The sequence below is a fragment of the Geotrypetes seraphini genome, chromosome 3 (assembly GCF_902459505.1).
Source record: "Geotrypetes seraphini chromosome 3, aGeoSer1.1, whole genome shotgun sequence".
Classification (NCBI taxonomy): Eukaryota; Metazoa; Chordata; class Amphibia; order Gymnophiona; family Dermophiidae; genus Geotrypetes; species Geotrypetes seraphini.
The window spans coordinates 314,097,549-314,111,813 of NC_047086.1; the positions used below are offsets into that span (position 1 = coordinate 314,097,549).

Here is a 14,265-nt window from a genome sequence, read left to right on the forward strand (position 1 = left end):
GAGCCTATCCTCGTAAAACCTCTCACGGCTCATCCACTGGTTTCCCGGATCATGAGAGGTCTCTTCAATGTCAAACCTCCTCTGCAGCCTCCTCCTGTCATCTGGGACCTGAATGTGGTTTTATCAGCACTCATGAAACCTCCGTTTGAGCCTCTTGCCACAACTTCGCTCAAATTTCTTACCTGGAAGGTGCTTTTCCTAATTGCCATCACCTCTGCCAGGAGGGTTAGCGAACTGCATGCACTGGTCGCCGATCCACCATTCACTGTTTTTCACCATGACAAGGTGGTCCTGCGTACCCATCCAAAATTCCTTCCGAAGGTGGTCTCAGCTTTTCACCTCAACCAGTCCATTGTGTTGCCCGTCTTTTTCCCTAAACCCCATTCTCATCCTGGGGAACAGGCACTGCACACGCTGGATTGTAAGCGTGCCCTGGCCTACTACCTTGACCGTACCAGGGCTCACCGCTCATCTCCTCAGCTCTTTTTGTCTTTCGACCCTAACCGTCTAGGTCGTCCTGTCTCCAAACGGACGCTTTCCAATTGGCTGGCTGCCTGTATTGCGTTCTGTTATGCTCGGGCCGGTCTCTCACTGGAAGGTGCTGTCACGGCCCACAGAGTCCGAGCTATGGCTGCGTCTGTGGCTTTCCTCCGTTCCACGCCCATCGAGGAAATCTGCAAGGCGGCCACTTGGTCCTCAGTTCACACGTTCACTACTCACTACTGTCTGGATGCCTTCTCCAGACGGGATGGACACTTCGGCCAATCTGTGTTAAAAAATTTATTTTCCTGATGGCCAACCATCCCTCCTCCCTCTTTGTTAGCTTGGAGGTCACCCATGCGTAAAGAATATGCTGCCTGCTTGTCCTGGGATAAAGCACAGTTACTTACCGTAACAGGTGTTATCCAGGGACAGCAGGCAGATATTCTTACGTCCCACCCACCTCCCCGGGTTGGCTTCTTAGCTGGCTTATCCTAACTGGGGACCACGCACTCCTCCGTCGGGCGGGAAGGCACTCGCGCACGCGCGGTGCGGCCAACTAGAACTTTCTAGTTAAAAAGGTCCGTACCAAGGGCTCCGTCGGTGACGTCACCCATGCGTAAAGAATATCTGCCTGCTGTCCCTGGATAACACCTGTTACGGTAAGTAACTGTGCTTTGCAGTTGAAGCAGGCCATTCAGAACGGGTTCCCTGAGTGGCGAAATTTAAATGGTCAGTATAGCTTGCTGGGTCTATGCTTCCAGACAGATTTGCTAAGACATCAGGTCGCCAAGTGGTATAAATTAATATCGGAATATTTGAATAAGAAACCAAAAACAAGCCTAAGGGATATTTGGATCATTGAGATAAAGCGAAACATTTCTGCTGCTCAATGGCCACGGATTTGGTCTTGGAGGATGAGATATACAGCGTTAGTATCTATGAGACAGGCTTGTTTTTTTTCTGTTATATCGAATATTTTGGACCCTTGTTCATTTGCAAAAGTTAGATAGTTCAAAGTTTAATAGATGTTGGCATTGTCATCTTGATATAGGGACGCTGGATCATATGTTGCACTGTTGCCCTTTAATACTCGGCTTTTGGAAGTCAATATGGGTTACAATTAATAAGATATTGGAAACTTTCATTCTAATGTTCTCTTTGGAACCATATTAAATCCTAAGTCTCCTATTTCTGTAGCTAAGTATAGATTACTTCTTGTAATGCCTGGGATTGCTGTGCAGATGATCACAAAAAATTGGAAGAATTGCGATAGACTGAATCACACTTTTTGGTGAGAATCCAGGTGCCTATACTATCGATACGGACGTATGAATTCGGAACTAAATGGTTAATGTAAATACTTTAATGAGATTTGGGGCCCATTAGCAAATTTTATAACCACCAATCAATAGTACAAGCCTTTCATTTTTATTGAGTTTTACGCACATCCGGGATGGGTAGGGGGAAATATTTATATCACTATTTGTTAGAAATAAGTGCTGTTTTGTAGTGCCAATAGTATTTTTGTATGCCGGACTTGACGGACCGAAGGTCTGATCCGGAGATGGCGCTTCTTATGTTCTTATGAATAAAGATTTATAAAAAATATATATATATATTTACCGCTTTTGGAACAAATGTGATGTTGACTTTGTTAGTGGCTCCTCGGTTTATCAAAGTGTTCTGGTGAATCACGCTCCCTATCTTCTTTTCAGGCATGGGCTCCGGGCTAATCACAGTTGCAGATGGCTGTGCCAATACAAAGTAACACAGTTGTATAAACATGTTTTTCTGTTTGTTTCCTATTTTGCAATATCATTTTCTACAGATCATAAAAATAGCAAGTTAAAAATGATTAGGAATGTGCTATCATTTCTGAATAATTATTTATTTCATAGAGATAGGAAGGGGCATTTTCAATAGGACGTCTAAGTCCGACTTTGGATGTTTCCTGCAAGATGTCCAAAGTCGGAGGCAGAATTACTGTCATTTTCAAAAACAGCAACACCGCAAGATGTACACTTTTTTTTTTTTAATTGCCTACTTCCAGCTTTAAGATAGCCAATTTATTCATCATTTTCAACCAAAAAATCATCCAAGTTCACAATGTCCATAGCCCATAGCTAAACCATTTGGATATGGGAAGGGCCAGCATTGTAATGGACTGGACACATATTCCAATAAAGCTTAGGGGTACCTTAGGGGGTACTGCTGTGAACGTCATATAAAGGGTACCAGAAGTACATCTCACTGTAACCCTCTAAAACTCACCCAAAATCTACTATATCCATCTGTCTACCACTCCAGTAGCCATTATGGCTGCAGAAGGCACCTATATGGCAGTATAGTAGGATTTTGGTGGGCTCACACTTTCCACCATAAATGTAGTGGTTAGAGTGGCTTATGGGCCTGGTTCCTCCTCTCTATGGCTCACTAGCCCACTCACCAGGCTACTTAAGACACCTCTGTGATGCTCTACTAGGATTTCCCATAGTAGGTCCTGCTGTTCTAGAGACAGGTATGTAGTGTTTCATTCAGATTTTGGGGTGGGTGGGAGAGAGGGTATCAGTGACTACTGGGAGAGTGGGAGGGGGTCATAACTTCATCCCTCCAGTGGTCATCTGGTCAGTTTGGGTAACTTTTTGGCACTTAGACACTTTTAAAACAGGTCTAGCTCATAATGTCTAAGTTCCGTCCATGACATCTTGGGAAAGGTTAGATTATTACCGCAAGACGGCCAAGTCTTAGCCTGTCCAAAGTCCCCCTTTAGTTCTGAATGCACAGCAGCTAGGACACCTCACAAGACATCCAGAAAGACAGTTTTGAAACTCAGCACTTGGATGTTTTAGTGGGAAAAATGTCCAAATGCCAATTTATGCCATTTTTTGGACATCTTGGTGTTTTGAAAATGCCCCTAAAAGTTACATGGCCATTTGTAATTCATCATGTAAAAAAAAAGATATATGGCTTGCTTTATCCACGGTTTCTTTTTATAGGCACAAACCTCATGAAAAGCCTTGATAAAACAGACCCAAAGGATCAGGTGATGCTCAGGTCAGCTTCTAGGACTTGTTCATCCAGTCTACATTTTAGAATAGTTGCAACTTTGCTGGGATCGAGGTAGGTTGGAGATATCACAGCGCAAAAGGGCATTATCAGGGGACTGCTCCCCAACCCTCGACTGCTCCCCAACCCTAAGGAAAATGGAGAGCTGCTTCCCACCTCCCAATTATCCTATACAGAGCCCAAGAAAACCTATTGCTGTAGGAGGGTAGGGGGATGAAGGGAAAGGAAATGAATAGCACACCTATTTCTCCAGCACATAAGGATGGAGCTGACATCAAGACACTGATGAGCACAGGATTCTGAGACTGACATTGTGCCCACATAATTTTGCACTGACTGCCACTAGAGCTTCAATAAGTTTTCAAAACTACCCTGCCTTACCTTAGGTAAAAGTAAGTATGTATTTATTTGATTTGATTTATATCCCGTCCTCCCCAGAGAACTCAGAACCAGTTACATGGTAACATATATAATAATTTAACAAACAAGACACAAGGCAATAAGGACTATAATGGAATTCATTTAGTTTGATTTTCCTGGATTAGCAGATGCATGAAGTATGCACAGAGAGAGTCAAGTTCAAAATATATGAGAAATACATTAGTTTTTTTATGGTTGCATAGGCTGAAGAAGTAGATTTCTATTGCTTTTCTAAAACTCAAAAGCCCTTCCAGGGATTTGATGTTTGGAAGTAGTTGATTCCAGTACTTTGGTAAAAAATGAGAGTAGGGCCTTCATCTGGCACTTTCTAGTTGGAGACTTCGACCAGGGGGGTAAATGTAGATGTGCTTCCTCCTGGGAGCGGAAGGGTCTGTTCAGGACGTAAGGTGGGAGTTTGGCTGATATGTAACAGGGTGCCATGTTGTATAAGGATTTGAACGCAAGTACTAAGCCTTTGAAGATGCAGCGTTTGGCTATGGGTAGCCAGTGGGCTGACACTAGTGCTTGGGATACTGAATCATGGATGCAAAGGTTCTTTAGAATTCTAATTGCTGCATTTTGTACACGTTGGAGACGCTTAAGATTTTTTGCTCTCAGTCCATTGAATAATGTGTTGCACTAGTCCGTGCAGGGATTGATAAATGTATAGAGAAGTTAAGCAAAATCAGGTTCTGAGAAGTAGTTTCTTATTTTCCGGAGTTGTTAGAGATAGTAGAACGAAGAGGAGACCACTTGAGAGATGTGGTTCGTAAGTGATAAGTTAGAGACAAGAAGGCTAGGCTGTGTAATTGGTCTTTGGCAGTTATGGTAGATGATTCCCAGGGAAGAGAGAGGAGGTTATAAATGCAATGCTTTTTGTGGATCCAAAGGAGTTCAATTTTAGAGGCGTTGAGTTGAAGCTTGTTTGTGGACATCCAGAGTTTGATTTCTGAGAGACAGTTTTGAAGTTTCACAATTTGAGTCATGGTTCTCTCCTAGTGGAAGATATAGCTGGATGTTGGTGAAGGAATGAATCTTGATTTGGTGTTTATGGGCTATTTCCAGAACAGGTGTAATGTACAGATTAAACAGAAGAGAGGATAGTAGTACTCCTTGTGGCACCCCATACTTGATTGGCTTTGATAGGGTAGTGTCAAGTAGCATGCATTGAGATCTGTTGTTTACAAAAGATGTGAACTAGAATTGTGCAAAACAGGTGTAATGTACAGATTAAACAGAAGAGGGGATAGTAGTACTCCTTGTGGCACCCCATACTTGATTGGCTTTGATAGGGTAGTGCCAAGTAGCATGCATTGAGATCTGTTGTTTACAAAAGATGTGAACTAGAATTGTGCAGAACAGGTGTAATGTACAGATTAAACAGAAGAGGGGATAGTAGTACTCCTTGTGGCACTCCATACTTGATTGGCTTTGATAGGGTAGTGTCAAGTAGCATGCATTGAGATCTGTTGTTTACAAAAGATGTGAACTAGAATTGTGCAGAACAGATGTAATGTACAGATTAAACAGAAGAGGGGATAGTAGTACTCCTTGTGGCACTCCCATATTTGATTGGCTTTGATAGGATAGTGTCAAGTAGAGGACAATCAATGGTGTCGAAAGCTGCTCTGAGGTATAATAACACCAATAGAACATTGTTTCCCTTGTCCATGAGTTTCCAGCAGTCATCGATGATATCAAGGGGGACAGTTTCAGTACTATGAAATTTCCGAAATCCCAACTGGAAGATGGAAAGGGCTTTTTTGTTGTCAATGAAGGAGTGTAGTTGATTAAGTACCGTTTTTTTCCAGGATCTTTGAAATGAATGGTAGGTTGAAGAAGGCCTTTAAGTTGCTGGGTGTGTCTGGGCTCAGTGTAGGTTTCTTTAAAAATGGTCTAATGATTGCTGATTTCCAGCTTGTAGGTACTGAGCCTGTTTGTAGAGAAGCATTGATAAGAGAAAGGGTTGAGCAAACAAAAACATCTTTCACCTCAACTAGGAGGTGTGATGGGCAGGAATCTAAGATGGAGCCGGATGGCTGAAAAGAGTCAACAATCTTGGTGAGACATTTTTGAAGTAAGTTAGTTTTTCAGTTATGGGTTTGAGAGTTCTGTTTGGGTAGTGGGGTACTAGTGTTGGTTGTGACAGTGTCCAGGTGGGAACATATATTATCTGTTTTTTCAACGAAGAAGTAGAAGAGTAATTCACTATCAAGACTGGTGTTCAGGTTTTGGTTGTCTCCTTGAGGTGCTGAGAATATCTTTTTGGTTAATGTAAAGAGGTTTTTTGCTCTGTTGGGCGTTCTTAGTAGTTGTTGGGAGTAGTAGGCCTTTTTTGCATCGAGAATAGCTTGTTTGTATCCACATTGTCAAAGTGCACCTTACTTTTACCCACAGAGAAAAGGTGCATACCCAGGAATAGGTGATGGTAGGGAAGTTAAAAGCAAACACAATTTGATTTTCAAATCATCAAATGGACTTTTCCTCTTGAACAAGACCTGCACAAATAGCAGGTGCCAAGTCCAAAAGTCCTTTTTAGATCCAGTTTTTAGAGGGAAGTTTGGTATGGATTTTGAAAATTACCCTATAAAAATGTTCTATAAAATTTTTGAAACAACCTGGCACTGGAAATAGAATCCATGAGTATCAGACTAGCAGACACAAGAAGATGGAACGCTTGCAGTGTTAATCGTTTTTAGTACAGTCTGGAAAATTGTTGCATACAGCTACCTACCACCAAGGAAAATAGTCTGCAAAGGTGAGAACAAAAGTTCTGTAAAACTTTTCTCGGTGTTATTACCACTTATAATAATTCCTATCCTGAAAACAATATTCCTGATGCAAGATGACTCCAACAAGGGCCTCTTAACGGACATTAATGCCCTGGAAATAATGATTCCCAAAATGTGATCCTACAACTACTGGGGTCCTCTAAGGCTTAAATGAGGTTCTTTTCTTGAGACAGTGTCAATCCCTTCCTATAGAAGAAATGAGGGGGTAACATCCAGGCAGAAAAGAAAGGTGGGAAAGTGCTCTAGAGAGGAACAGTGGCTCTACCTATAACAAAGATAGACATGAATTAGGAGATGATAAAAACTGACCAAAACGAAGCAGCAATATGTAGGAAATATAATGAAAATTAAGAAGTAGGGAAAGCACGTGCATTTGTGTGTATGTTTTATCTATAGATTTATGCATGCATCTACACCTGCATATGAAAAATCCATTTGTGACGTTACCTACTAGAGGGCCTAGGATTGCCATAATCCTGTCTTCCACCTCATCCTCATCTGCCTGGTACACTTCAGAATCAAATATCGCAAGGAAAAGAGTCGGGTGCAAAAAAACAAAAACAAAACGTACTACATCACCTAGGAAGTAGTTCATTAATATGCAGATCATGATAAATAGTGAAATCTTCATTATACCGTGACATAGAAACAGAAAAACATAGAAACACAATGGCAGATAAAGGCCAAATTGCCCATCCAGTCTGAAAATCCATAGCATCCACTATCTCCTCCTCTTCCTAAGAACATAAGAACTGCCGCTGCTAGGTCAGACCAGTGGTCCATCGTGCCCAGCAGTCCGCTCCCGCAGTGGCCCCCAGGTCAAAGACCAGCACCCTAACCAAGTCCAGCCCTGCCTGCGTACGTTCTAGTTCCACAGGAACTTGTCTAACTTTGTCTTGAACCCCTGGATGGTGTTTTCCCCTATGACAGCCTCCAGAAGAGCGTTCTAGTTTTCCACCACTCTCTGGGTGAAAAAGAACTTCCTTACGTTTAGAAACATAGAAGATGACGGCAGATAAGGGCCATAGCCCATCAGGTCTGCCCACTCTACTGACCCACCCCCAAGTCTACTATCCTAGGGATCCCACTCCTGGTGACAGGTTCCCTTGACTTATCCCTCTAAGGGATCCCACATGGGCATCCCATTTGCTCTTAAATTCTTGCACGCTGTTTGCCTTGATCACCTGCACCGGGAGCTCATTCCAAGGATCAACCACTCTCTTGGTGAAGAAATATTTCCTGGTGTCGCCATGAAATTTCCCGCCCCTGAGTTTGAGCGGATGCCCTCTTGTGGCTGAGGGTCCTTTGAGAAAGAGAATCTCTTCTTCCATCTCGATACAGCCGGTAATATACTTAAACATCTTGATCATGTCTCCTCTCTCCCTACGTTCCTCGAGTGAATACAGCCGCAAATTTTTCAGCCTTTCCTCGTACGATAGATCCTTGAGCCCCGAGACCATCCTGGTGGCCATCCGTTGCACCGACTCTACTCTCAGCACATCTTTTTGGTAGTGTGGCCTCCAGAATTGCACACAGTATTCCAAATGAGGCCTCACCATGGTTCTGTATAATGGCATTAAGACTTCAGGCTTCCGGCTGACGAAACTCCTGCGGATGCAACCTAACAACTTTCTTGCCTTAGATGAAGCCTTCTCCACATGATCAGCAGTTTTCATGTTTGCGCTGATGATCACTCCCAAGTCTCGTTCTGTTGAAGTTCTAGCTAAGGTCTCACCATTCAAGGTGTAAGTTCTGCACGGATTTCTGCTGCTGAGGTGCATGATCTTGCATTTCTTAGCGTTGAAGCCCAGCTGCCAGGTCGAGGACCAAAGCTCTAACAAATGTAGATCCTGTGTCATACTATCGGGTGAATTGCCATCTCTCACTATATTGCATAGTTTGGCGTCGTCAGCGAATAACGTTACCTTACCTTGAAGCCCCTGAGTTAGGTCACCTATAAATATGTTGAAAAGGAGCGGGCCCAAGACTGAGCCCTGCGGTACTCCACTGGTCACCTCCGATGTTTTAGAGAGGGTACCATTAACTACCATCCTCTGAAGTCTGCCACTCAGCCAGTCATTGACCCATGTAGTTAGTGTTTCTCCCAGCACCATTGATTTCATCTTGCTCAACAGCCTGCGATGCGGGACACTATTGAAAGCTTTGCTGAAGTCTAGGTATACGACGTCCACGGATTCTCCCAAGTCTAACTGTTTTGTTACCCAGTCAAAGAAGCTGATGAGATTGGATTGGCAGGACCTATCCTTGGTGAATCCGTGTTGACTGGGATCCCGTAGATTCTCCTCATCCAAGATTGCTTCTAATGATTAGTGTTTCCATGAGTTTGCATACTATTGATGTGAGACTCACCGGTCTGTAGTTTGCAGCCTCTGCCCTTTTAGCTTTAGAGAGTGCCTTCTCATTCTCCCTACCTTGGAGAGGGTGAACAACCTGTCTTTATCTACTAAGTCTATTCCCTTCATTATCTTGAAGGTTTTGATCATGTCCCCTCGCAGTCTCCTCTTTTCAAGGGAGAAGAGGCCCAGTTTCTTGAATTCAGACACAGTCTTTGTCTTCACCATCTCTACCGGGAGACCATTCCACACATCTTTACATTACATTACATTAGTGATTTTTATTCCGCTTGTACCTTGCGGTTCAAAGCGGATTACATAAGAAGAGAACTGGACATTTCCAGGATGGTACATGACAATAGAGAATACAGTTTGAGGATAGAGACTTAATAACAGAATGATAGTAAAGACTTAATAACATCGGAAGATGTTTTGGACGGCAGTGTTTTGGTTTCTTGGGGGATGGGGTGAGGGAGGTTAGGTAGATTGTATATGCTTTTTGAACAGCAGTGTTTTGATTTCTTTACGGAATGTCTTGAGGTCTGATGTTGTGGTTAACAATCTGGTGATGGAAGGTTCGAGTTTTGCAGCATGTGTTGCCAGGAGGCTATCATAAAGCTTTTTGCGGTGAGTACCCTTGAGTGGTGGGTATGTGAATGATGTCAGTGTTCTTCTTGTTCTGGTTGGAAGGTTACGGTTTAGGCGGTCATTTAGGTAGGTGGGTACAGTACCGTTAATTACTTTGAAGAGTAGACAGTATAGTTTGAATTGAATTCTGGCTCGAATCGGTAGCCAGTGTGAGTCTAGGTAGGCATTGGTGATGTGGTCAAATTTTCCGAGTGAGTAAATTAGTCTAAGGGCTGTGTTCTGAACAGTTTGAAGTTTTTTGATCATGTTTGTGGGGCATGGTAGATAAAGGATATTGCAGTAGTCCACGAGACCTAGTACCAGGGATTGTACAATTATCCTGTAGTGTTCTTTGTCAAAGAATTTCCTTATTTTTCTTAAGTTGCGCATTGTGAAGAATGCTTTTTGGGTAGTTTTGTTGATTTGGGTCTGCATAGTGCAGCATCTGTCTATCAGCACTCCCAAGATTCTGAGTGAGGTCTGGATTGGGTATTTGGTTGCTTTAATTTCTAGGTCTGTTATGGATGGGTTTTTGTCCGTTTCAAGCATTAGGAATTTGGTTTTGTCCGAGTTTAGTTTCAGTTTGTGGTTTGTCATCCATTTTTCTACTTCATCCAGAATTATTTCCAGGTGTCCTGTTGAGGTGTGGTCTTGGATTTTGAAGGGGAGGAGAATAGTTATGTCATCTGCGTAGCTGAATGATGTTACATTTAGGTTGTCTAAAGTGGTGCCGAGGGAGGAGATGAAGAGATTGAATAGAATGGGCGATAGTGGTGACCCCTGCGGGACTCCGCATGGATTTGACCATGGGTTAGATTTCGTGTTGTTTGTCTTAACTCTGTACGTTCTTGTTTTAAGGAATCCTTGGAACCAATTGTAAACCACCCCTGAGATCCCGATTGCATCTCCAACCCTTTCTTTAAAAAAAGTATTTCGCTAGGTTATTCTTGAGCCTATCATCTCTTAACCTCATTCTATGCCCTCTCACTCTAGAGTTTCCTTTCAATTGAAAGAGACTCACCTCATGCATATTTATGCCACATATGTATTTAAACGGCACTATCATATCTCCCCTCTGCTGCCTTTCCTCCAAAGATCTTTAAGTCTGGCCCTGTATGCCCTGTAGTTGTCTTTCTCTAGAGCACAGTTCTTCAACCGCCGGTCCGCAAAAAAATGTTGCCGGTCTGCGAAGGATTCGGGTCCCCCTCCCCCCCCCCCCCCCCCCCCCGCAGCAAAAAGTGCCGGCGTCAGCTGACGTGCAAGTTCCTGTTGCCGTCGCTATGCCGGCACTCCTGCCTTCCACCTCCTACTCCTGCCGCGTGTCTCCGCACCCCCAGACAAGCAGGGGCAGCTCTGTGTACTTTTAACTTCAGCACACAGCTGCACCTAAGCTGTATTTTAGCCGCGGTTTCATGAGGCAGCCTCGGGGCCTTTGGTAGGCCGGCTCGTTTCAATGATGCGATGTGGGCCGGCCTATCGAAGGCCCAGAGGCTGCCTCATGAAACTGCGGCTAAAATACTGCTTAGGGGCTGCTGTGTGCCGAAGTTAAAAGTACACAGAGCTGCCGCTAGCCTACATAGAGGAAACATTTGCTGGAGAGGGAAGGGAGTAGGGGTGCTCCTGGACAAGGGAGGGGAAGGGGCTACTGCTGACAGGGGAGAAGGGAAAGGGAAGGGACGAGAGTTACTTTTGGATAAGAGGAGGAGGAAAGGGAGAAGGGGTACTCCTGGACAAGGGAGCGGAAGGGGCTACTACTGACAGGGGAGAAGGGAAATGGAAGGGACGAGAGTTACTGTTGGATAAGAGGAGGAGGAAAGGGAGAAGGGGTACTCCTGGACAAGGGAGGGGAAGGGGCTACTGCTGACAGGGGAGAAGGGAAATGGAAGGGACGAGAGTTACTGTTGGATAAGGGGAGGAGGAAAGGGAGAAGGGATACTCCTGAACAAGGGAGGGGAAGGGGTTACTGCAGACAGGGGAGAAGGGAAAGGGAAGGGACGAGAATTACTGTTGGATAAGGGGAGGAGAAAAGGGAGAAGGGGTACTCCTGGACAAGGGAGGGGAAGGGGTTACTGCAGACAGGGGAGAAGGGAAAGGGAAGGGACGAGAATTACTGTTGGATAAGAGGAGGAGAAAAGGGAGAAGGGGTACTCCTGGACAAGGGAGGGGAAGGGGCTACTGCTGACAGGGGAGAAGGGAAAGGGAAGGGATGAGAATTACTGTTGGATAAGGGGAGGAGAAAAGGGAGAAGGGGTACTCCTGGACAAGGGAGGGGAAGGGGCTACTGCTGATAGAGGAGAAGGGAAGGGAAGGGACGAGAATTACTGTTGGATAAGAGGAGGAGAAAAGGGAGAAGGGGTACTCCTGGACAAGGGAGGGGAAGGGGCTACTGCTGACAAGGGAGAAGGGAAAGGGAAGGGACGAGAGTTACTGTTGGATAATAGGAGGAGGAAAGGGAGAAGGGGTACTCCTGGACAAGAGGGGAAGGGGGTACTGCTGACAGGGGAGAAGGGGAAGGGATGAGAATTACTGTTGGATAAGGGGAGGAAGAAAGGGAGAAGGTACTGCTGGACAGGGGAGGAGGAACATTGGAAGGAAACAGCTGGCAGGGAGATTAGAGGAGGGGAAGGAGTCAGGATGGAATGGAGAGATCAGATGAGAGAAAGGGGAGAGACAAAGGAATGACAAAGTAGAAAGAGATTGATGCTGGGAAGGGGGGTCAGATGAAAAATAAGGAAAGAGGGACAAAGATGCTAGATCTGGTGTAGGAGAGAGGGGCATAGAAAGAACGCAGATACCATATGGAAGGGGGAGGGGTAGAGGGCAGACAGTGGATGGAAGAGGCAAAAGCTGGATTGAAGAGAAAGAGGGCAGACACTGGATGGAAGAGAGTGAAAAGAAGATGAAAGCAGAAACTAGAGACGACAAAAGGTAGAAAAAAATAATTTTATTTCTATCTTGTGATTAAAATATATCAGATTTAAAACATGTATCCTGCTAGAGCTGATGTTAGACATAACTGGGGAGTGCAAAGCCCAGGCAGTGCGTCTTTAGCTTCCAGCTGGCTTAGGGCTCTCTCTGACCAGGAGGCAGTTGCCCTACTTCCACTCCCCTAACACCATTCCTGCCATGTGTGACTGTGGTATTCTGTTAGCATGATATTTGTGTAGCATTCTGTAATAATTTGGATCATTCAATTTTCTTGATAGTAGAGGGGATATATGTGAAGGGGAGGGGAGACGGGGGTTTTGTTGATCCTTGCCCTGTATTATTTATATTTATAAAATGACAATTGTACAGAATATTGTTTCTTTTTATAATTTAATAAAATATGTTCAATATAAAATCATAACTATTTGAGGCTTGTGCGGATGGGATCAGATGGTTAACGGGACCGAGCTCACGGGGATGGGGTGGCAATAGGATTTTAAAAAATTTCAGTCTTATTAGTTTGCCGGTCCACGAAATAATTATTTTATTTCCGCCGGTCCATAGGTGTAAAAAGGCTGAAGAACACTGCTCTAGACCAGTGGTTCCCAACCCTGTCCTGGAGGACCACCAGCCCAATCGGGTTTTCAGGATAGCCCTAATGAATATGCATGAGAGAGATTTGCATATAATGGAAGTGACAGGCATGCAAATCTGCTCCATGCATATTCATTAGGGCTAGCCTGAAAACCCGATTGGGCTGGTGGTCCTCCAGGACAGGGTTGGGAACCACTGCTCTAGACAACACCTCAAGAAATGCCATTAAATAGGCCCAAAAGCACTAATGGCTGAATCCACCTACTTTTTTTTTTTGAACTTTATTTAGTTTTTAATGCCAACAAAAAGTGCAATACAATTTCTATACAAATAATGATAATCAACCAAGCACTTATAATCAATCAGTATCTATACAAAAGATAAAAATTCTCTCCCCCATACATTATTACCATCAGGAATAATACCAAAACAAAAGATATACCCACTCCCACCCCCATTCTATTAGTGCTTAAAGGTGCATTAAGTCCCAGTTTCTAACCATTCAGTAAATAAATTTCCCACCCCTTGCATCAAAACTTCCTCCTAAAAAGACCACCATGCAGACCCAACTTCACAAGTAGATCCCTACAAGTGTAAATCCTGCCCCATCTCAATTCGCAATCCTGCTCTCCCACCCAAAATACTAATTCCCCAGGCTGCCGCTACACTGTTGGCATCATTATCCAAAACTGCACCGTTTGACTCATATGTTGATCAATAACATTTTGGATCTGAGTGCTGGGAATATCTTAAGCAAGGGCTGCACATGGAAAGTAAAAAAAAAAAAATTGCAATATCATTCACTGCCAACAAAATTCAATATGATGGCTGAATGAACATAAATTATTACCAGAATGGTTTGTTCCCATATATGTCTGTCTTTCCAAACAATTGCTAACACTGTCAAAAAAGTCTTGATCCACTGTTGTTGCATCCTTCAATAGTTCCATTGACAAGGAAACTCTGGTTAACGGCATTTGTGTGGGCCCTTTACTGTGTAC

The 14,265-nt window shown here is 43.9% G+C and overlaps 1 protein-coding gene across 8 annotated transcripts in view; it reads right to left on the minus strand.

Moving 5' to 3' along the window:
• ANKEF1 (ankyrin repeat and EF-hand domain containing 1) overlaps positions 1-14,265 on the minus strand; it is a 174,968-nt gene that overhangs the window by 14,371 nt on the left and 146,332 nt on the right. For all 8 annotated transcript variants that reach the window (XM_033939561.1, XM_033939562.1, XM_033939563.1 and 5 more), the window contains one exon: positions 2,107-2,232. In XM_033939561.1, coding sequence (XP_033795452.1) covers positions 2,107-2,232 — 126 coding nt within the window. The remainder of the gene's footprint in view (positions 1-2,106; positions 2,233-14,265) is intronic.